At 37.9% G+C, this 25369-nt stretch overlaps 1 protein-coding gene across 6 annotated transcripts in view; it reads right to left on the bottom strand.

Moving 5' to 3' along the window:
- CDK14 (cyclin dependent kinase 14) overlaps positions 1 to 25369 on the bottom strand; it is a 319737-nt gene that overhangs the window by 229783 nt on the left and 64585 nt on the right. For 2 of the 6 annotated variants that reach the window (XM_074900249.1, XM_074900255.1), the window contains one exon: positions 2736 to 2981. In XM_074900249.1, coding sequence (XP_074756350.1) covers positions 2736 to 2981 — 246 coding nt within the window. Of the gene's footprint in view, positions 1 to 2735; positions 2982 to 17757; positions 17887 to 17960; positions 18110 to 20295; positions 20386 to 20555; positions 20671 to 25369 lie in introns of those variants that run through there. The other 4 variants (XM_074900251.1, XM_074900254.1, XM_074900252.1 and 1 more) reach the window with 4 other exon arrangements.

Here is a 25369-nt window from a genome sequence, read left to right as displayed (position 1 = left end):
TATTTGGTGATCTTCACCAAACACTGAACCTGGTACCTACCTGAGAGCTGATAAAACTTCTGAAACTAATCAAAACAGAAGCTAATGCCCCAGGGCATTACAAACAAGGTCTTTCAGGTCACATCTTGAAAAATGTTATTTCTGAGACAAATAAAGGACTTTCACCTGAGCAGAAGCAGTGGTACAGAGACTGCAAGCCTCAGCCATGTACCTTCTGGAAGAGATCACTTCCCTATCCAATGGCTACAGAGGACTTCAGTCTCTTCCTTTTCGTTGCCTAAACAGAAGCCTATCTCTAATTCATTCCTCTACTAATCAAGCATAGAAAGTGTAAATTGAAGGGCACATACATCAGAGTATCTTCAAGTAAAGCTTACAGAAAGCAGAGCCAAAACTGAAACACAGCTACACAACTGTATCCAGTATGATCCAGAGGGCATAGGACGCTCAAGAACGTTTACGAAACTGAAATGCTCATTCAGACTGATACAATCTATAGAGCAGAAAAATTTCCAGAGAATCATGTATTAACTCAGTAAGGGAGAATATGTGGCAGTCCTCTGACATGGAAGAAAAAGAAGCACTGATCAAAAGAGGAAGTAGCAAGGGCATCTGCTGTACAACATCAGGACTAGAAAAAAAATGAAACCCAAACCCGTTCATTGATTCAAGTGTATTCAGAACCAGAGAATAACAAATTCCTGCAACTAACCACACAGACATACGCTCAATGAAACGTGCGTCAGAACATCTTCTGCCTGAGGCAACGTATTCAGTCTCTGGAAGAAGGGGAGCAGCTTGATCGTATCTCTGCCTTGGACGTCCAAACTTAGGTCTGCCAGGCAGGACCAGGTGTGACCTGCGATCAGCAGAGGGCTAACACCACCTTTTGCTGTGAAGTTCTGCTCCTTCCTTCTTCCTTGTCATGAACACTGACATTATTCCACAAGTTATTCCTTGCCAGTTGCTCTTCAGATCACTCCTTGTGAGGAAGACTCAAAAATTACTAACAATGCCTCCAAGCAGAAGGAAGAACTGAGTTCACCGAATAGAGCTGTAAAAATCAGGGAGAATTATGGGAAGTGGAGAAATGAGAATTATTTTTCAGGAAATTCCTATGCACCTACGTGAGATGTCCCCAGCAAGTCTGTGTGAGTCAGCATAGGATAAGATTACCAAAATTGTATGTTTAGCTAGGGCTCTAACTAGCAGCATGCTAGAAGAGGAAGCATTAACATAATTTTACATAAGAAAATACTGGGATCATAGGAGATTTCATGGATGCACTAGAGTACCAACCCTCTGGAAAAGAGCAAGATGCCAATAACACAGTTACAAAAAGTCTTCTTCAAAATTCTGGAAACAAAACAAATAATAAAAAACAAGTACATACAACGTTAACAGAAATTACTAATAGTTTCTAACAGGAACAAGTAAGAACAGCAGAGATGAGGAGTAAGTTAATGCTACAAAAAAACTTGAGGAAAACATTCTAAAATGTCATTTAAATTGACAGGTGTGGTGCCAAACAATAATCAGGCATCATACACAAGTAAATACAGTGCAAACGGTTCCATCCATCCCTAATGACTGTAAAAGTTTTATAGTAAGAACTGCTTGTTATGGAATCATCTGGAACACGCCAGAGACATCTTTGGCAGCCAGGCAGTGATGAAGCAGCAAATTTGGTTTTGCTACAGATGGTTACATTTTAAAATGTAACCTTTTCTAAAAAGGACAGTCCCCTGGAGGCATGACATCTTATCCGTTAAATTCATATGGTTTAAACAAAGCTCATGAACAGAAAATGAATCTCAGTCATTTCTTCTAAGAAGCCTGATAGGATTCAGTCAAGCTTCTGTAGGAAGGACAGAAGAGGTCCAGAAGACAGAACAAAACAAAAAAGAAAGGGAAAAAAAAAAAGAAGACGCAATCAACCTCTTAATTTTTTTCACAGCAACTAAGATTTGAAGTGTGACATCCATTCTGCTTAGATCTGGAGTCTTCAACTCAAAGGTCACATTACTATGGATTTTTCTTCTCAAAGCGTAACAGAAATAGTTTTTCAATAATTCTGAAGGTCTTTTGGGATAAAACTGTTTTGGGCATTATTCATGAAAGATATGACATTTTATTTATCTAGTTTCTTTCAAAATACTTGAGAATAAAACAACAATGATGATGTGTTGCCAAACCGTTCTCAGTTGTTTCTCTCTCTTCTCTCTCTCTCACACACACACACAGTTTCTGACATGGAAATAAATGTTATTTTTACTACTTGATTTTAAAAAGAGAATTTTAAAATGTAAACAAAATCTGTTAAATCTGATCTGTTTCTCCAAAACCTAAATCTCAATATCAAAAAGGCAATTCATATGGCTTACTAAACTTCATGGGAAATAATTCCTTTTCACAAATAAGCAACCCTCTGCAAAATTTGAAACATAAACATTACAGCAGCTGTAATGCCATAGCAAAATCAGGAGAGGAAAATACTTAGAAATCCTGTAAGACACCCTAGCTAATATCTAAGAGGAATTTAAAAATATATTCTTTTTCAAGTTCTATTTTCTTATTCTATTTTATACATAACACTACAAATATATATGGGGAACATCTTTAAGAGCAGCCAAGAGCTTTCTGGTTTGCTTCCACATAATCAATTCCTTCTTAAGCAAGAAAACATTTATCTGGTGTTATTAATTCGTGCTCAGGTGTTAGGACCGTGTACTTACAGAGCTGGGACTGGAATGCCTCCTGACTTTGGGTGATTCCTTCCCTGCAGATGAAGTTTTGAAGTTAATGCAAGCGTTGTTCTCTGAATGAACCCTCTTCACTTGATTAGCTGGTTTCTCAAATGGATCAAAACTACTCTGCGTCCTCTGAACCCGGACTTTTTTATCCTCAGGAATTGTATCCAGAGGTTTGATCACTGAATCCATTCCCTGGCAGTTCCGTGTAGACATCTTTGTGACACATATCTGAAAGGAAAAAACAACATTCATTGACTCTTAACAGGTTTAAAGTCCATGTCAATTCATACATCAGCCAGCATCAAAAAAAGCACTGGACTTCATAAGCATTCATTTTCTTGCAATCAACACATGCATTTTACATAGAGATACATTTTACATAGGGGACACACAGCACAGTTGTAACAACAAAGAGCCTATCTTTGTACAGCGTACTGAAAGATCCTGAAAAAGAAAGACAAAAGAGGAACATACATAAAATTCATAATTTGTGTTTTCTTGTACAATGTGTTCTTAGCAATAATGCCACTTCGCTTTGTTCTCCAATCTAGCCACCGATATCCGCAAGCAGTATTGATTTCCATTTGTTTAAAATTGGATGAGACCAAACTTAAATAAATGATGGTAGTTTGTGTGTGCACTTCGGTGCTGGCCTGCTGAAGATCTGATACCGGTATATTATTGTATTTTTAAATAATGCTTATACAGGGTTATTATTATTATCACCATATGTCTCAGAAAATCAAATCAGTAAATCAATTCCCAGGCACTGAAACGTGAGACTGCAGCTTAATGGCACACTAAAGCCAGAAGTTCAATTCTTTGTTACTGTGAAGTATGACTCTGCCAAGCCCTGAAGACTACAACTTGCTGCTTGAACTACCAAAATACACTACTGCTAGTTCAAACAAACTAAATGAGCAGAACAGTGAGCTTAGATACTCCAGCCTTGTATTAAAATTAAAAACATAAATGTACATTACAACATGTAAGACATTTTTTTAAATCACACGGTGAGGGATTGTATTTGAGGCCTCAGCTTCTGTTTTCATCCATAAAAGGCTAGACTTTGGCTTAGGAAGAAAATAAATAATTTTAGCTTTCAGGCTACAGGGAATACCTATGAAGTGTGATGGAAACAGACCCGAGAGGCTCTTTAAATCATAAGGCAAATCAAAAGAATATACAATGTTCTTTTTCCATGATATTTGCAAGTATTTAAGGATAGACAGTGTTGTCAACTGTGCTGTTCACATACATACATACAATTAAAGAAGCATAATGTTCCATTCAAGCATCTACAGTTTAAGCATTTTTGAAAACTCGCTGTCATAAAACAGCTAACATGAAAAACATTTTAAAAATACTTACTTCTACCACTTAATCAGGATTCTTCACCCATAACCCAAAGTGTCTCCAGTACAAACTTCTCCAATAAATTATTCTTTGCCATTTCCCCAGTGGAATTCTGTGCCTTAAAATCGAACTTATTTCAATTCTTTATAGAAATACTGGGTGACTATAACTTGTGTTTTTTACGTTTTGTTGTTTGGATGATCCACTGTAACAGTAGATCAAAGATTTCTTTTGTACATTAAAAATTTAAAGAACACTTCCTGCACAGTGCCATCTGGCCAAATGATCATACACCAGGTCAACTCTAATGACAGACGTTACTAGCATTACAAACCATGTTTTATAAGGGTTCACATTTCTTCTCATTAAAGTGGTTTCTCCAAGACTAAGATTTTACCAAGTTTTAAGTAAGAAAAGGAACAGACTCCCTTCATTCCAAATGCTAATTCCCTCTCAGGCCAAAATTAAGGCAATTATGTAATTTTGGTCTATTACTTAAGGGAGAAAAGACATATTACTTCAGAGAGAAAAGATAAAGAGCCGTTGCACAAAGAATTTTTAATTAGCCTTCTTGTGAAATTAATTGGCTTCTTTTCCCTAAAACAACTTATATGCACCCACATACTTCCCACTGACCCCTCTAGATCTATGTTCTTGCAAGGCTTGCTACCAACAAAGATGTTTTAACATAATGTAAACTGAAATTACTATTAAAATAGCAGTGCTTTCATTCTGCTTAATTGACATAGATGCAAGTAAATCAGTAAGTATTTCTCAGCCTATCAAATCCTATGATCTAGAAAACTGGGGCAGGAGGTAGGTAGGAAAGGTTCAAAGCTTCACCCCCTTTCACGTTACCAAAGGCCACCTGTAGCAAGGTAAAATGTTTGGAATCAACAGCTATAAACATACTACAGATAATAATGCCATGAGTGCTGCTTCTAGTTTCTTTTTCTACTGGAAAATCTCCACGTCTAGCTCTAACGTGGGCCAAGTAAGCATTGCATTTAAAAAAAAAAAAAAAAAAAAAAAAAGCAAGACATCTGTTACTATTGATCGTCTCTACTGGAAGCAGTAATAGTTTGGAATTAGTTATTGTAGGGAGACACTTTAACCTTCAGGTGACTTGACTGGATCTGGAGTAGGCTAAAAATCCCCACAATCATCTTCTAATAGCCAGCTTCAAACTTGCAAATGACTAAACCCAAGGCATACACCAACCAGTCCCCCACTCAGAAGTCAAACACCTCAGTGGATGCACAGGCTGAACACCAGCGTCACCAGTGGAAAAGACTGAACACTTCAGAGAAGTGCAAACACAGGGGCCGCTCGCCATGCACCTCTGCAATGGCAGAGCTTCTCCTGCCAGTGCTGGCAAGGGGTTTCATTCATTGTTTCTCTCTCACCTGTATCGATAGTTCCCCAGCAGAAACAGAACATTCCCTCCAAGTGACCGCTGACCGCAGCACACTGTGAAGCCAACAGAGCTGAGCTTATGCTTTTGTTGAAGGGTATAAATTTCCTACCTGTTTACCCTGCCTATAAAACTCTGAAGAGAAACAGTATTTAAGCAGTTGTTCTATACCTTCTGTCATTGATAGGCCAAGGTCAACCTTGCACTGAAACTCTGCTCTGTGAAATCTGAAAGGAACAGGTCTAATATGTCTGTACTGAGCACTGGCTATAAATTACAAAATTACACAGCTTAAGGTTGCAGTAAACTCATTGATAATTTCTGTTTCCCTCCATCAGCAAGAGCTAAGCTACCACAATAGCCTTGCTTTTGCCCCTGGGCAGCAGGCACACTGACCTGCCACTCCTGTACTCCAGCTAACAGTAGAACTTTTTCTTTAGTGACTTATCATTCAAAAAAGTAACAGTGTACTAAGCAAGACTGATGCATAACATATTTTGGAGATCTTCCTGCACCTACAAATATTTTAGATTTCACCAGTATGACCAGATCACTTTTTAGGAACAATATAGGTTTGAATTTTTCTATTACACTAATTCAGCCTTCCAAGTACTGTTTTTCCCTTGTACTGCATAACAACAGTGATTCTTATAGGTTTCAGTCTCTCAGATGGTATATATAAATAGCACCAGAAGCTCTTAGACCTGTAAACCACTTCCTACCACCTGTAAGTTCCTTGCTGGTAGTCAGGAAAAGCCCAATCCATCCCCTTATTTTCAGCTTTCTTTTTGCAAAAGAGGAAGTACCATTTTCCAGTTAAAGTATAGTATCTGTCACAAAGAACATTGGTTCATTTTCAGACTATTTTAGATGCTCCCACGTGACCCTTTGGGCTAGTCAGAATTCCCCTCTGAGTCCATTTTGCCAGAACCTTTCCTTTCACCCCATTTCATCTGTTTTATCTACATAAGCCATAGGTTCTTCAGGGTGGGACTATCACTAATCCTACATGCAGAACAATCCTCATGCACTGCAATGAAGATGACAATCCAGAAAGTAGTGGAAACTATCTCTTGCCAGTGCAGCCTCAAAACTGGATGATTTTGCTGAACATCTGCTTTAGCTACAGTTAACCATAACAAAAAACAAAGTTAAAAGTGTAAAGAGCTCATAACATATAGGAAGCCAACCAATATGATTCATCATCCCTTCTTGCCCTTGCTCAATAAATCTATGTAATGCTGTAGCTAAAACAGCGGAGCCCACGCACTCATTGAGATGCTGTAAATGCCACCACAGTTTAAAACTGGTGCTACATGAAGATGGGATCAATGGCACCTTAACTATTACAAGTACTTACCTCAAGTGTATGTAGAGACAATACAGGTGATATCTTGGTTTGTCATATACAAGATTACAATTATGCTTTATTAAATGCAATCAAGAGAAAGAGGCAATAACTTTTCAGTATGAATGTGACAGCCATTTAAACAAATTTGTGTCTAGCAAACAGTATGAACCATTAATCAGTTACAATTACTCTTTCTTTAACAAAAGTCATCATACAAATAAACATTAAAGTATGTCAAAACTTTAAGTGATTCTTTCCTCTACAGGAATTATTGGCATGATGTAGTACTTCTCCCACCACAAACTACATTCAAAGTGTAACTTCCAGAAGTATAAACTGTTTCAGAAACTATTTAGCTTTTAAAAGTGGTGCAATGAAATCTCACAGTTATCACTTTCAGAAGAGATATTTCTGCCAGTGGATGTCATAACTATGAAGAGCAGGGGAATGGGATCTTCATTTATGCCTTCTCTCTTCTTGACAGTAAACAGGATTTAAAAATAGGCCAATCCACTTAATACATTTAACAACTATAGATTATTACAAGTGGAACAGGCAATACACCAAAAACTGTCGCATAAGGATTGTTTGAGCAGACATTACCATCCTTCCAAACCTTGTATCAGATATTAAAGGCTCAAGGAAGCCATTGGCTGATTCACCACCACTGACTTTGGGCACATTAGGTGCTCCGAGACATGAAACGTAAGAGAGAATATGGCTCCTTTCTGCCACCTAAGTTCCTGCCTGGCAGGAGTCCCAACAGCAGTACCTCAGAGAAGTATGCTGAAACCCAGATGTTGGCAAAACAGTGACAGAAGGACAAGGGGGAGATGATTAAAAAAACACACCAAAAAAGTGCTTCCTACATGGAAAAAAAGTAAACCAAAAAAATGGCAATGGTGTACATGGTATTCACACCAGAGAACTTTACATGTAGGACATTCATTCCCCACGTCTCTGCTTCAGTTCCAACGTGAAAGTCCTGGAAAACCTAAACTAGATTCCAGCTCCCAATCTCCTTTCGGAGGGAGTCTTGCTCTTCTCCACAGAGAACAGAGTGGTCCTAGAGAAACTAATTTTATGTGTTTGAAGTTACTGTTTGGAAAAACACTTCTAAAGCAGCACTCAGAAACTGTCCAGGGACTTGTCTTTATGGGAAAGGATTTAATCTGAAGATAGCAACGACTGTTTCTACCCAATGAGATTACAGTATTAGTAGCTCAGAGTCCCTTACCCCTCCTTGGAGAAAAGATGCCTGTCAGCCCAGGTGTGGTCCAACAGAAGTACCTCTCCATGAACAGCCTGTCCATTACATTTCTCACATAAGGGTCATTAATGTTAAATATACAGTTGTATTTCCCCAAGTCGTTTCACATGCTGCTGCCCATCAGTACACCAATATACCATGTAGTCACCAAAGCTACCACTATATCCCACACATTCTCCACACCCTGATGACTGAAGTAAATCCACTTTTAAAATTTGTCCACAATTATTTACTCAGCCTCAACTAAAAAGGTAAGAAAAAAAGAGAGATGATGAGACAGAAATAATTTTGCTGTTTAAAACCTACAGCACAAGCAGCCACTTTGCAGCTGCCAGAAGAGCTCTTCTCTACTTTTGAAAGAAATAGCAAAGGGAAGGTTTATCTAGAAAATGAGTAATCATATCAATTCCAGTATTACTTGAGCTATCACAGACTCTGGCAATGTAAAGCAAAATAAAAGGCAGCTCCATAAAAGTTAGTGCAGTTTGGTATTAAAACATGGTGTTTCTCTATGTGTTTTTATTTATTTAAAATAAAAAGAGCCATTACCACACAGCCAGAACATTAAAGGAAGGGCATTTCAAAATTCCTGATCTTGGAACCAAAAAAAGCATAACAGAGTTTATATTTTGCAACTTTCTTAGTTGCTGATCAGAATTAAAAGATAATGCATGACAGACAACAAAACAGTTTGGACAGCCTTTTTTTCCCCTTTCATCCTACTCAGTCTAACAATCAATTTGAGAAGATCCCGAGGTTGCTCTAGGATAAATAGGCTTAGTCATCATTACATCAGTAAGGATCACTGGTCTACAGTTTCCTACAGCCCCCACTCTAAGAACACAATATTTATCATATCGCAAGACATAACATCTGCAAATAGCCACATTTTTCCCATAAAGATTACTGCTGAAGTTAAGAGACTGAAATCACAGGAAGTGTATTTTTTGCTTCATGCATAAAGTCCATAATAAGCCCCATTAAATAAATAAAAATCAGTATAACTATTCATGGAATATTTTCTAAATAAAGATGTCTCTTTCAATCACCTTATATCATTTCAAGAAATACCCCTTAATCTGCATTTGGGATTAATGTAAAGAAAAAATAGATGATTTATCAGATTTAGTTATTGTCATACAGCTTCAGTGCAATTTTTTTTTTTTTTTACTTCATCGCTGTCAGCAAAATAAAGAGGTCCCAAGCAAATAGGATTCTTAGAATTAAAAGTTGCTGGATTAACTCATTTACTGTTTAAAGTAATGCAGCATTTAAAGAGTGAGTATGATCAGTTAAAACACGTAAGTAATTTATAGTCCTTATGGTTCGTGAATTTTAAAACCACTTATGAATGTCCCCTGAATTAATCACTTATTAGGGTACTTAGTAAAAGATAGGCTGTCCCATATCAGTGGAATTTATTCATATGAATAAAGATATCCTCAATAACAAAGAACTTTGGTACGACAGACCAGACATCCTACCACACAGAAGGAAAAAAAACCTAAGAATGTTTGTCTAATGTAAAGACATACTACTCTGAAGCTCATCGCATCTTTTAGGAAGATGCATTATATCTGTTTTTTAATTCCTACATTTAACATCCTACAAATGCTTACTTTGGTCATCCAGTGCCTATGGATTCACGTAAAATACTAAAAAATTGCCATCCATCTACTACTTTCTATCAGTCATTTTGATGGTGTACATCCTGGGAAAAAGGTGAGTAAATACCAGAGTAAACATCCAGAATTCTTACTGAAAAATCAGAAGACGTCATCTGAATTCCTCCCATTTGTACTGTTCCAAGCAAAGTATGATGAAAGGACCCAATACAGGGAAACCCAAAATCTAGAACCCACTGAGCAAAAAATAAATAAATTACTGAGTGACTCGAGGCAAGAAAGTCACTTAACCTTTCCACAATTCTATTTTTCTGTTCATATAACAACGATCCTGCCCCTATCACAAGCAGAAACTGAGAGCACTAAGTAATTTTGTAAAGCACTTGGGCTTTTTAAAGTGCAATGTTGTAAGTTATAGATTATAATTTGTAGAGGCAAAACCCTCTGGAAAGTAGCACAACAATCTAATTATCACAGAGAATAAGACTTAGCACTTACATTTAGCTGACAGATGTATAAAGAAAAAATAATAAATAGCCAAGTGACTACTAACCTAACAGCTGAATTGCTGAGAGCATAAGGCCAGCATTAATTTTCACTGAAAAAATCCTATCTGGATATGAGTTTTCATTATCTTTTATAAGCACGTTATTTTCTATTATGCCTTGGTACCATGGCAATTGAAAACTACAGAAGTCATCTGCGAATTCTGGCAGCACTGGAATTTGACATTTGCTACTTATAAAACACAATTTGGGAATGTTCCGGAGTATTACAAGCAGCTTTGTTCAAAATAAAAATGCCACTATCTGGAGAATCATTCTCTTTGGAGAACAAAGCGGTAGGGTGGTTCTTTCTTGTTATAACCACAGGTCTTGTCCACTTCTCAGCCCAGCTGGCAGTACTCTCCATCTCCCCTGAGAAGGGAGGGTCAGTAAAAGACTGCTGCACCCACAAGCAGTAACATAAACAAGTGGAGAAGAGATTTCTGTTGGTAAGAAAGTTACAGTATAGGAAAAGATCAAGGAAGAACAAGTGATGAGATAAGGGAGTAAATAAAATCATGAAAGGGGAAGTAGAGCATGTAATGCTGCACATCACCAACGAGTTCATACTGGAACTACCAGGGCAATCAGGCCCAAATTTAAAAAAGGTTGTCCTGGTTTCAGCTGAGATAGAGTTAATTTTCTTCCTAGCAGCTGGTACAGCACTGTGTTTTGGGTTTAGCGTGAGAATAACGTTGATAACACACTGATGTTTTAGTTGTTGCTATGTAGCGCTTATCCTAAATTAAGGGTTTTTCAGTTTCCTATGCTCTGCCAGTGAGCAGGTGCACAAGAAGCTGGCAGGGAGCGTGGCCAGGAGAGCTGGTCTGAACTAGTCTAAGGGATATTCTGTACCACAGAACATCATGATCAGTATATAAACTGGGGGGGAGTTGGCCAGGAGGGGCAGATCGCTGCTCGGGCATCCGTCAGCAGATGGTGAGCAACTGCATTGTGCATTGCTTGTCTTCTCTTGGGTTTTATTTCTCTCTTCTTGTTATATTCCTTCTTATTACAATTATTATTGGTTTTATTATATTTTATTATTACTGTTGTTATTACATTTTATTTTATTTCAGTTATTAAAGTGTTATTTTCTCAACCCACAAGTTTTACTTTTGTTTTTTTCAGTTCTCCTCTCCATCCCACTGGGAGGGGAGAGGAGTGAACAAGTGGCTGCATAGTGCTTGCTGGCTGGGTTTAAACCACAACAGAGGTCCTTCAACACTCACCCTTCCCTGTAATCACCAGTATCAGCTCTTTGGTTGAACATTTGATAGGCACAGCTAAAAAGGGCAGTGAGAAAACCTGAGTAAGATAGAAAAATAAAGAAGAAAAACAAAGGACAAGAAATACAGTAATGGTCAAGAAGGAAGGAAGGAAGATGTGAGGAAAAAAATATTATAAAATAGGCATTTCTTTTCCTGTCCTGATTGCCTGTTGTTTCTCTCTGGTAACTCCCAGGGGTAACAGGCTCAACTGTGTCCCAGAACTATAATTCATATTCTTGGGTATTATTTGTTCAGCTTTATTTGGATGCAGAGACTGCTAGCAATGCTAGCTATGAACTAGCAAAGGCAACTGCAAACAGAGCTCAGAGACTGAAAATGGTATCACAAGGGATATGGTATGCTCCTTGCTGTGCCTAGCACAAACTTACTCATACATCTCCCACAGCCCATCTCAAAGGCACTCTCCAAAAACGGACGGTTTATTTCTGAAGTCAAAGCTGATGTTAAACCAACTGTCTCTGTCATATGGAAGAAGGCAAATATAAAAAGGTCACTGAAGTGCCAGATGGAAGAATTTTTGAACTGGAAGCTCTGACATTAATCCTCTGTGTTTGTCTGAAACATTGAACTCAATGAATAGATTAAATGTCTGTGCTGAATTGCCAAGTGAGAAACAAGACACTCTCACAGAAAGGCCAACTGATTAGACCAGGAGTAGGAAACCCAAGATCATACAAATCTGAAAAGAACTTCAAACACCTGAATCAAGAAAAAAAATAAAGTTTTATACTGGGAGTTATTATGGGCACTGCTTACAGAACTCTTTCCTCTCACCACCACCACACCCGTCACATTTATTCTGCTAAATTAATACCTAAATATTAGCGTAATTACTGAATCAAGCACAGTCCTGAAGTCAGGAATTACTGCAACATGACTGTATGTCCCTTGGACATGGCAAGGTGGAGCTGAGCATTTCTAAAATTAGTATTTTTCTCTGTTCATAGCACAACTTAACTCAGAAAACTGAGTTTTCAGTCCATTAAAGTTGATGTTCCCCTCCTTGCAGGGAAAAACTGTGTAATTTTGAAGAGAACCCAGATTAGATTTTAGGTCTATAAAAGTCTACATATGTCCTCAAAGCAAAACCCTGTTCTGTGACAACAGTCATCAGGAGGAGTCAATTAAGGACAGGGGCTCAGATAAAGGTCATGCAGAAGTCCTGACAGCCTGCAACATACAGAAGAAGAGGCAGAAACCTAATGGACCTGAACTAAAGGGGCGGGTTTTGTCTATTTCTAGTTTTGTCTATTGTACAATCTTTTTCTGTACTTATGCCCCAAAATACAATAACTGTGTTAGTAATAAATCCTGGCAAATAAATTCTTCCTTTTACTTGCATGATGCTCGGGTTTGCCTCAAAGGAGTGACAAGTAATATGGCATTCAAACTTTTCCTGCAATTACAACCAGGCTACTGCTTCCATTAATCTAGTTCAGGACTTAGAGCATCCAAAAGCAGTTGGGTCATTTCTCCAGCAAACCAAGCAGAAGGACAGAGGACTGGATCAGCAGAGGTGTCGGTGTGGGAGAGGCAGCTTCCAGCACCAGACACGAGCCAGCAACTCCTTGGAAACCAGCAGAGCGGTGGAAAAAGTGTCTGAACATAAACACTCTCCCATGAAATTGTGACAGGTGGTTTCTATACTCTTTTACTTAGTTACTCATTTGTATCTGTTGTCTATCCTCCTCTGTAACCATATGAACAGCATTTAAAAATAAAGATTAAAAAAATATTTTCAATCCCTTTCCCATATCAGCCTCCTGCTCCAACAGATGGCTACATGTGCCAATGCAAGTTTATACAATTTTCTTTCCATAAGTGCATTATTAGTAGTTTTGCACGAACTTTATATTAAATCTTTCTGAGTTTACAGGTTTATAATTTTATTCTAGCCTCCAACAACTCCCCCGATCATGAATTTATCAAAGGCGTATCCATAAATGCAGTAAGTCTTCCCACTGCCATGTTCAAGTGCGAGAAATCTTGAGAGACTTGACAGCAAAATGCCTATTCTTGCTAAATCCTGAGGCTGTCAGTAAGGTTTTTAAGAAAACTCTGTGCCTTGAAAATAGGTTTTGCCTAGTTCCTTTCCACTCTTTTGCCTATCACTAGCAAGTCTCTTGATTCTTTCATAGGTATCATCAAGTACTTCTGCTGCAAAATAAAAACAGTAATTGTTCTACAAGTAGGAACTGCGACAAAAATACTGCTATTGGTTAGATCTGGTCATGCAACTGATAGTACAAGACTTAAGCCCAACTATGCAACTAAGAAGTCAACTATATTATCTGGTGAGCCTGAAGTCAGATGAAAGCAATGAGACACAATGAGATAAACTCTCCAGTTCACTGTAATTATAAATTAAGTTTTTGTTTCAGACAAACGTCAGAGAGAGGGTTTAAGAACTCAGAACTCTTCACATACACGCTGAAGAGCACTTTTCTTATGAAAAGAAAAGAGGAACAGGACAGGTTACACAATCCTCTTCAAAATGCACAATATATGAATTTGCAGGTGGAAAGGCTTTACAACCATTTTCTCTTAGGTATAACAACAATCTTCATTGCACTGAAGCAGCATGATGTACTGCTGTCCTTTACAAATCAGCGAGAGTCTCACATTATTTTCAACAGATGCTTAAAAAATGCTTCCCAAGAAAAAATTCAAGACTAGAATGATAAATTAGTTTGGCTCTTCTTTCTTCATTCAGACTAATACATTTATTTAAAAAAACAAACAAACAAACAAACAAACAAAACCAAAACCAAAACTTACTTCATTCTCTTCCCTCTTTTCTGCATTTTTTCTTCCTTCCTTCTCTTCCAAAGTTCCTTTTTTACTATCTTTAGCAAAAGCTAGAGGAAAAACTAGGTAATGAGAGTTCCTTATTTTGTTCTGCTAATGCGTTTCAAAGTTTCATTCTAGTACCAAGAAAGAAATCTCTCCCGCTCTTAGGTGCTTCATCCCTGAGGTCAACAACCCTGCAGCTTGAGAAATGCAACTTCCAAGGCAGATCAATGTCACAAGGAACGACAAGCTCTCTGAGCAGTTCTATATCTGCTCCTGTACATATTATCTTCCATACCACTGAATTTGACAAGGTATCTTCTATCAAATGAGCACAGTATATAGGTATAGGGAGAAAAAGTGCTTCAACTTCATCATTATTCTCTTGTGCAAGTACTCTTCAGAGATTTGAATACCCTATATTCCAATTCAGTCTCCCAGAAATCTTAGCAACAGCCATCCATGACCTTTCTGCCATTGTTTTCTTTCTTGAAAGTTTGAGAGTTGAGATGAGGATGAAAAGTCCAGCTTCATAAACAACTAAATGAAGGGAGTCCTCATCTGTGTTTGGATCTCGTTTACAACTGACTTCTTTTTTTAACTTTTTAATTTATTTTTTTCCTCAGATAAATGACCTGGTTACAGAATTCTATACAATTTGAATGAAAAGTGTTAAATTTTCTATCAGCTACTGCAGGTTTGTCAGATTTGCAGCAGCACGGTAACTTTCAAAGCAAAAAGGTGTAAGGAAACATAATGAAAGACTTGGTTCTCAGTACATAATGCGCTACACTGGAAAAAAATGGCAGAACCTCTGCAAAAATACCGTGTCCCACAACTTGGAATTTTGTCAGGGGCACAATGAAAATTATAGCATCTAACGGTATTCAGAAGATGAAGAACACTCCAGTATATCTTTTCTTACAAAGAGGAATAAAACTTAAAACAAAGAGGTTGCAAACTGATATTGAGAAGAACTCATCATAAGAAGGACAGTAATTTTATAAGAATTCTCTGAACAGCATAGAGATAACGCTCAGTTTTCAAAAAACTAGGTATTTCAAGAGAGAAGTGAAAATCACTGCTGCTGCTTTGATGCGTTCAAGTAAAAACATGTGCTACAGTAGACTTATGACTGTTCAAATCAGTTCTAAGGAAAAAGCTATACCAGTGCAAAACAGTCAAGCCTTCTGCAGTTGATGGCAATTTGCACCTCCAAAGCTGTGAGTTCATCTTGAATCACTTTCAACAAACCACAAATCCTGAGAATCAAATTGGTCAAAAATCACATTTATCGTTAAAGTTAGAGTATCAGTGAGAAGTCCTCCATCCTTACAGTACATCAAGTTTCTCATGAAAATATTTCACAAAACTGAGACTGACTGCAGATATTTTGCATGGCTTTTTCTGCACGGCTGCCTACCAGCAGTATAATCACATGTTATGATTATATAATTTTATGTATCTGGACTACATTGCCAAATACAGGGAATTCCTTGCCAACCTGAAAGTTATGGGTGGTGGTTCCACCGCTTTCCCAGGCAGCAGCAAAACCAACCACCACCATCCCATCATTAAACTGTAGAACTTTCCTAGACAACTGCATGACATTAAAATAACATTTCTATAGCCAATATTTATCAACGGAATCCATTTATTCACTGAAAAACCTGCTATTTACAGGGAAGTCTGGGCAAGCATATTTTACTCATATTTTCTACAGGTTTAAATACATTTTCTTTGCACTTACACAAAGATTTAATAAACTGGGAGTGGACATATTCAAATGTACTAAACCTGCAGACTGAAAAGCATCAGAAATGAATTAAATGAAACTGAGCTTTCACAATACATAAAACAGGCATTATCTTTTTTTATAGTGGTTTTATTTCCTCACTGCTCACTTGGTAACGTTTGGCATTTTCCTCTTCAGGTAAGTTCTATACAATTTAATATTAGATTATAAACATCCTACACAGCAAAACTGAAATACAACTCAGATGAATTCTGTACAACTTCCAGGATAGAACGATAAAGACTGGGTCAAAAGCTTGCTGATATGATGTTTGCCACTAGCTTAGATTATTTTACATTTATATAATCTTGCTGAAGTTTATCAAAAATGTTCTTCAGTCGGCAGCTGCAACAGATATCCTAGTCAGCAACATGAGATAGCAAGTTCTATTGTTAACTTACCCAAATTCTAATAATAACTTCTAAAACTTTTTGCAAAACAGAAATCTCCACCCACAGTTTTCACACCATTTCTGACTAGCACACAATCACAGAGTAAGACAATTCACAGATAAAACTGCCTGTTTCTGTGTCCTCTGTGGACCAGTCCAGAACTGACACAGGAACTTCAGAGAAAGCCCATCCACCCAGGAATATGATAAACAAAAGAGCAAGCTCACAATACTGCTTCAGTTCACCAGCAATAGAGGGAAAAGCCTGAAAGTCACTTTTGCAGAGGCAAAATGATGTGTTTATGCTGTTGATTAAAAAATCTTATAATAGAAAATCACCCCCCTGAATTCAACATCCTAAATTCATCATGCTAAATTGCTATTTCATTACTTGCCTTTAGCTAAATCGGTAAATCCAGAATTATACGTAGGCTTATGTTAGGGAGTGGAATGAAAGGGATCCGTGAAAAATATGCCACAGGTGAAAGGGATGCATATAATCAATAATTCTGATAATATACAATACACTTATCTTACAAGCAAACAGTAGTCACAGAAAAGTATTTACTGAACTACAATAAAACTTAGAAATCACCAGGTACAAGAAAGAAGCACTTCATGACTGATGGAGCTACTGCTGGGAGAAGTTGTCTTGACACTAATGTTGTGATAGCAGGATTAAAAAAAATAAAGCCCTTAAGAGTCTGTTCCTTAACTGACCCACTTTGCATTCACATATCCTTTTGCCATGGTACCAAAAGAAAAACCTAATCAATGATGCTGGAAGCCAGTATGGACCTACCTAAGAGAACTCAAGCTCAGAAAACATGATACTTAACCTGTTCTTCCTGAATTAAGAATACCAGCTACATTTTACTTTAGTTCAGAAACAAGTTTTGGAGCACTGGTATCACACAGTCTCTCTGTTGTTTCAATTAATATTTGCTGGGATACTCTCCTTCATTTCAACATGGTTTGTAAGCTATAATTAGCATTGTATCAGTACCTGAAATATTTAACACTAGAGTTATCAAACCCGATTTACAAACCATGTATAGCACTGCCTGACAACTGAATATTTTTACCTTGTGGGGACTTCAAGGGGAAATAGCCCTAACAAAGCTGTCTGGACGTCCTTGCAGCTCCTGTGACCTTTAAGGGGCACATCTACTCACATTTATACAGAAGTCACTGCATACAACAGCCTGAAGCCTCCCCTGACCCAGGCCAAGCATTCGCACAAGCTTTCACTCCAGCGAATTCCTACTGACCACTCAGGTCAGGCCAGGACGGCATACCAAAACCTGCATGAGGCAAAAGCTCAGTGGTAGCTGGCACCGTGCAAGGATTTCCCTTAAAGGACAAAATAATCTCTTACCTCCGGCAGCTGGAGCCCAGCAGAGCTGTGTGACTCACTCTCGCAGTACCCGCACCAGCTACCCCTTGGGATCGACTAGGCATATTTGTACTGAGGTCTAAGCACAGGCCCTTTTAACGATACCATCCATTTCCTTGTCTGTGGGGTCTCTGGGAAAAACAAGAACTGCCTGCATGAGACAGCATGAGACAGACCTCATCGGAGGTCAACTTTTTAAATAGCCCACCCAAGCTTGCAGTGTGAGGGAAAAAAAACATTAAAAACTGCACGTGTGTTTTTGGCTTTAGGGTTTTTTTGCTGGTTTTTAAAATTTACACAGCAAAATAGCTAAAAAGAGATATTAGGTGACCATTTTTGCTATAGGACTTCAAAGGCTGGCTAACCTGTTTGCACTTAGATGCGATGTTGATGATTTTTCATCTGTTCAGCTCCAACTTTTTGAAGTTCTTTCTATCTAGAGTCAGAGATATGAAGGAGACTATGGCAAACATTCACTCTTCAGGTAAGCTCTTATCTCCTGCTGTGACAAACCTCAACTTCACTACAAAACTGATCTACGCAGCAAAGATCATAATCTTTAGAGAGCACTCTGCACTAAACGCCTATTACTATGTATTTCTTACATTTCCCATCTGCATTCTTAACTTTTTGGCCACATTTTCCACATTATATGATATTTTTTTGCCCCCCTAGTTAATTTTGGATCTGTGTTTAACTAAATATTACCATAGGGAATATTAATTACCAATAAAAAATGTCCAAAACATTACCGATTTCTTAATCTCAGAAAACTAAAATGGAAGCGTTCCAGAGACAGTAGTAACACAGTGAACAGAGCTGATGATTTTATATCTGGGGAGAAAAAACACTTGGAGGAAGAAAGCTAGCGGAAGCAACAATTTTCATATATATATATATGTAGATGAAAAAGTATCACTAAGAAAAAAATGTAATTTAAAATTTGCTTTAAAAAAATCCCACATGCCTAAAATTCTCTGGACTTTCACTCCTGGTACAACATGAGAGCAAACACAAATGGTTGGATTACTTCTATGCATTAAACAATGGCAAATGCACCAAAGATTTATAATTTATTAATAGGTATGACAGTATAAGCAAAGGAAAACTTACACTGAAAAATGCTTGCACTTGAAATAATTATTGTAATAGTAACATTCAAGGTTATTCTTGGCCAAAATAAAAGCATCTCTAGTTTCAGAGACAAAACTATGCAAATTAAGTTTGTATACAGCGTGAAACAGCCCACTTCACATCACTTACATTGCAGTGCATAGTGACATACGTTTAGAAAAAAAAATTTTTAAATACGAAACTCCAGCAAAATAATAATGAAAGCTTCAGAAAATAATTGAGATAGGACTGAATCTTCCTCCTTTAATCATATTCAGTGACAAAGAATAAAAACCCCTTAATTGGCAAGTACAGAAAAAGCAAACATGAATCCCTGTCAAACAAGTTATTTGATCCCACACTGATAGATAACTGATCTCTTCTTGGAGTATAATTCACATACTGCATAAAGTATAAACATGCTCCTCTAGAAATAAAGACCTCTGCTTTTATCCTTAACTAGTAATAGCAAAACCCATATTTCATCACTATCATTACCACAGTTCGTTTCCTTTAAATGCTAGAACATACGGTGAAATATTTTTTTTTGTTCAGTTCCACTGGATTTCTTTAGAGATTAATCTATGGCTTGATCTACACCTAAAACACACTAGCTGTCAAGTCATCAAAAATAATTTAAATTATTCCATACAATGGCCACATTTTAATCTTTCTGTCTTGCGTTGATGATAACTGCTGTTTTTTTCCTTCTCTCTTTCCCTGAACACGCTGCTGCTCTAAGCTTTCATACGTTGAAATATTCTACTAAGATCCAAACCCCTGCCAACACATTCCTACATAAACATTCAAGAATGACTACCTCAATTTTTGTTTTATTAAATAAAGACAGCATGCAAGAGAAATAAAATAATCACAGAGGTTAACAAGGCAAAAAAGATATTCTGACATCCGTGATACAGCATGTATTTATACAGGATCGTTTTAATTTTATCTTCCACCACCAAGCAAATCTGTAACTGATAAAGACATTTATTCAGATCTACCAAGATGCATAGACTTGTTAAGAGAGATGAAAAAGTGGCTGATCACGTCCTTCACTCACTCGTCCCAGAGGGCATTCAGCCAAGCATACATTGGAAAAAAATGCCCACACTGTCCTCTTAATACAATAATAAATACGGCTGCTGGAGAGAGTAATAAAAAGCTGTACTGAGAAAAGCATCCCTTTTAAGCTTTCCCCTACCTTTTCCCTGATATTTACAAACCGCAGGCAGTGCTGCTGGGGAGTCTCACCAGGGTGGCTGCCGAGAGGTCTCATGTGGCGCTCCCAGCTTCCCACCGCCTCTCTGTGCCTGGATTTTAAGCATTCCCGAGAAAGCCCACCCTGACATGCACAGAATGAATCCTGCTCAAGTTGGAAGCATGTGATAACCAGGCTTCAGATTGAAACGGGAAACTCCAGCACCAAATTAATCCCAGAGATTTAAACAAGCCCCATCTTACCGTTTTGCTGTTGGCCAGATCAGGTTAGATTCACCTGCAACTCTTTGGCATCTCTCTAGCAATGTTAGTGTTTGCAGTCAGGCCGGGCTCATTCAGCAACTGAATTCACAACATCTTTCTGCACTAGCAAGCTGAAATGGTACGGCTGTACTACGGCTAAGAAAGGGGGAAATCTAAAGCAGAAAACAAAGAAATCCCTCAAGACAGCGTAATCCCAGTGGAGTAAAATATACAAGGTACAGATGAGCACCAAGGGTACAATATTTCTTTGTCTAAATTTCATCAGCAATACCATGCTCTTTCTAAAAAGATTTTTTTTTTTAAATATATGATGGACTTGCCTGTGGAGTTCCCAGAAAGGCAGAGTATCCAGGCTCTGCAGCAGCATTGCAGCCAAAGTAACCATGCATATGCTATCTAGGCAATTTACAGCAGTTTTTTGAAAATATATTGATCTACAATGTAGCACTGCTTCAACCCAAAACAGAACTGCAGCCAAAATAGCGAATAGTGATTTCAGAGGAATTAAGAAAAAAACCTCAACATTCAATCAAAAGGATGTAACTAATCATTGCCAATTCAATTATGTCAGAGTCCTGAAGGAAATCAGCAAGTTCTTGAGTGACAAATGATATTAAAGCAATAATCTATGGGCATCTGGAAATAAGCACTCTGAAAGCCACTTGTCCACTTTTACAGAAACAATAAATATGAAAAAGCATGTAAAATGTATTGAGCCAAAATATGAGCTCTGAAGTTCATTTCAGCATTGTAAGGATGAAACATAGTATTTAATTTATGAACACACAAAATATGCAAAGCTGTGAGTAAGCAACAGACTCCGTGCTGGGAAGCCACTCCTGAGCCCAAGCGAACTTGGGTGTGGTACGAGGGAAAAGAGGGCAGCAGAAGCAAACCCTCAGGGAGGGCTTCTCCAAAAGAGAGACAGCGCTTCTTCTCCATCTCCTACTCCTACAGCAACCCCTGCTGGTCTGTGCTTCTGATGGCTCCTGGCTCCCCAGAAACCTCCCCAGTGTTGGGGGACCACTGGACAGACTACGCTAGGGCAGGGAGCAGTAACATATGCGTAAGGGAAAACTTCAGGAGATAAAGAAGGCAGCTCAGCTGTGTTTCATTGTTACGTAATGAGGAGATGCAATGAAGTAGCAGGTTAAAGTCAGCCCTGGCTCACACCCCAGGCAGCTCCTGTGACCCATGTCACAAATCATCAGAAACAGGCTCACCTGTAGAGTCCCACTTTGAAGAAAACACAGCATGCTTAAACTCCACACATTTGCTCAAGTCCCATCACAGTCACCAACCCATGCTTAAATACTTCTCAACTCAAGGATCACAGCCGAATCTAGGATGAACAGCTTCAGTGACGATAAAACTTGAATGGCACAAGCAAATCCCGTAAAATGTGGCCAAAATTAAGTAGCACTTGTTATTTTTTCCCCTCATCTACTTCCCAGCCTTAGTCACAGTGACATATTCCAGAAGTCTACTCAGTTCCTTAGCTTGTTTTTTAAGCTGATAGAAGGCTTCACTTCCCCCAAGAAAAAGACGACTTCCAATCTCTGGACCAAACTTTTCTTCTTGGGTGTCTCAAACATGAGGGTCCAAAGAAAATGTGAAAAAAGCTTCCAGTTGAAATTATGAGAAAATACATTCAAAACATTCACATTTCTTGTCCTTATTCTGTCAACATCAAATTTGTTCAAGGACGAGGGAGAACAGGACAGAAGGATCCCCAGAAAACAAACAAACAAACAAACAAACCAGGCAGAACTAGTGAGTAAGCACCATGTGCCAAAAGACAGGCACTACTTTAAGGGAAAAGTTGTGGACAGCCAAGGGGAAAGGGAACACAGAAGGTGGACAAACAGGGAACTGCATTCCAGAAGCAGGCAAAGCGTTAGGCAAAGACACAAGACAGAAAGCAAGCCAAACAGTCCACAAAGTAATGTGATCTTATGCAAAGAAGCCAAACTCTCCCATATTTTAAAGTTAATTATTTTTACTGCATTAAAAAAAATCTGCACTTACTGCAGTAAAGTCCTTCTTGTAGCCTTTGACACCCCTCAACAGATGCAGTTCCAGTTGGGCTTTGGCTTTCCTAACTGCATTACTGCTCTCTTCGACAATGACTCTGTATTCCTTTCTGGTTACTTGTCCTCGCTGTCATCTTCTGTATGCTTCCTTTTTATGTTTGAGTTTTGTTAGGAACTCCTTGTTCACCCATGCAGGCATCTCAGCATTTTTGCCTGACTGCCTACTATTCTTAACCCCCCCTTCCCTTGTGCTACATTAAATCATCCAAGAGAGAGGAGGGGAGAGACGAAGCAAGGGAGAAAGGCAGCGAACTGCTCCTTCCTCTCCAAAAAGTAATAATCACACGCAGTAATTTGTACAAGTATCATTTGTCCATATGAGCCCATTTTCTCCTTATAGAAGAAACTGCATAACTAAGGAGAGCTACTGCTCCTTGACACATACCCTTCCATTTTTGACAACTGCAGATTGAATATACAAGGCAAAAGTAAACACGCCTTAGAGTTTTGAAAATTTACTCACTTGTGAAAGCCACTTGGACATCTAGCCAGGCACTTCATAAGCCACTGATCGTATTTCATAAAAATTGATTTAACAAGATTCTTTAGAAGTTGCATTCAAAACCAGAGGACTGGATGGGACAATATGTACAAGTCCTTTTCAGTTCCTTGCTGTCACAGGCGATCACAAAATATGACCCCTTCCCTAAATTGGTAAGTTTGAGTGTAGTTTGAAGTTAGAATACATAGAGTACACAAGACATGACCTTAATAAAACAATCCAGAAGTGACAAAAATGTGTTGAATGCAAAGAAAATAATTCTTATCTTAAGATGGCAAGTGAAGCAGTGAATAATATTGCACAGTGGAATGTGTGACAAGTTGTCCAAGTACAACATGCTGTTAAACTTGTATTGCAATACCAATATTGGAACTATACCATCTGCATTATCTGGTATGGTGGGACTTCACTTTAAAAGTCACTGGCTGAAATAAAATGCAATGAAATAAAAAGCGCCAATTCTTTTTGCAACTTTTAAGACCAGAAAAGAGATTTTATGGTTTTAGGAACTGATTCCAGATATGCTTTGCATTATAAAGAATGTTTAAAGTGCAAGTTCAAAGGGAAGTACAACATGGAGAACACTGTGTAACAATTTTACACATCTGAAAAATACTTCAAATCAGTCCAGATACATTTTCAACTCAGTAAAAGCAGTCTTTGCAGTCTTTACATTGTTAATACAATGACTCTTATATTCAGTGGTCAATTGACAACTGGACAATTATATTCCTTCTGTGCAACAGGAAAACCTAACTCAACATTCCTAGCAAAGCCACATCTGCCTGTGAACACTAATAGTTACACTGAGATTGTTTTATTTGTTATTGATACTTTTGTGTTCCTTGCTATCCCAGCAAAGATCTCATATAAATAAAATAATCCAGACTAAAACACATTGGTGCAATGTATCTTGAACTTGAATTTCATCTTTTAACCTGAGTTAGGATTTCCTCTTATGGAAGCTGAATATTATTTTCTTTTTTCTTTGTTGTTAAGCTCTTAATGGTATTGTATAAGTACTATTCTAAAGATTTCTGTTAGGCTCTAATTCATAGCCAAAAGTACTTAAAGACAAGAAATGCAAAGGCCTCAGGCAGTTAGACCTGCAGTGTGATCAGCAGTTAATATACAGAGATACCAGATGCAGAACTTAGTCAAGGTATGGAATTTCATGATTCTTCTACTTTTAAAAAGAAAGTAGATCCGTAGACCCACTGGGGGTGGCACCTAGTTAGATGTCAAAAGGGATTCAAATATACCTTACCCTGCAATAATAGAGCATGCATTGCTACATAAAAATAAATAGTCTTCTTCCAGCCATGCATTGCTCATACGTGCAAAAACAAAACCAAGTATTACACAGAGACAGAATCCTATCTCATCTAGTACTGTGTTCATGCCCTTATATTAAAATTATGCCGTAAAAAAAAAAAATGCCTATCTGTAAAGAGCATGAAGCCTGTACCATGTGTCAGGTAAAATATTTTGTATCTTCTTTGCCTAAATTCCTCATCCCCAACTGAAAGACAGTAAGTGAAACCAGAATTATCCATCTCCATCTTCAGCATCATACAGTTAGTTACACGTGCTGTTAACAGCAGCAACATTTCACTACAGAAATGGAGGTATCTTCATAACACATTAATAAAATTCTAGACAAAAAATACACCATAATTCCCCAGACTTATGATGTATCTGTATAAACACATAACCTCATGTTCTGGTGCTGAGTCTTAATGTTACTAACATATTGCGTAGAAAGCAATACAAACCTAGACCATTCAGAAAAAAAGAGACATTTAAATCAACATCTGTCAATCACTTTTTAAAAACACCACAAAGAACTCAAGCAGTATAAAATTCAAATGTATGCACTCTGCCTGGAAGATAAGAATCAGTAAGATGGCTTAGCTTTAGTTAAACTAACCCATCTGCTACGACATATAATTCCTAAAACCACATGGCTGACGATCCTCATACTGGAAATATAAAACAAAAAAACAAACAAGCAAAAAAAAAGCCCTCACAAAAAAAAAAAACAACAAACCTGGCTAATCGGGAAAGAATATTTCTATGACACAAATTTTAATGATGAATAACAGAGACACAGTTTACGAAGTTTTTCTTTAGGGAGAGTTATAAAGAATTAACAATAGCTTTTTAATATCTACCAGTGTAAACCCCAGGGAAGAATC

This window comes from Athene noctua, chromosome 2 (assembly GCF_965140245.1).
Source record: "Athene noctua chromosome 2, bAthNoc1.hap1.1, whole genome shotgun sequence".
In the NCBI taxonomy this organism is placed as follows: domain Eukaryota; kingdom Metazoa; phylum Chordata; class Aves; order Strigiformes; family Strigidae; genus Athene; species Athene noctua.
Note: the sequence above shows the minus strand (reverse complement) of the source record. Positions and strands in the feature narration are given on the sequence as shown.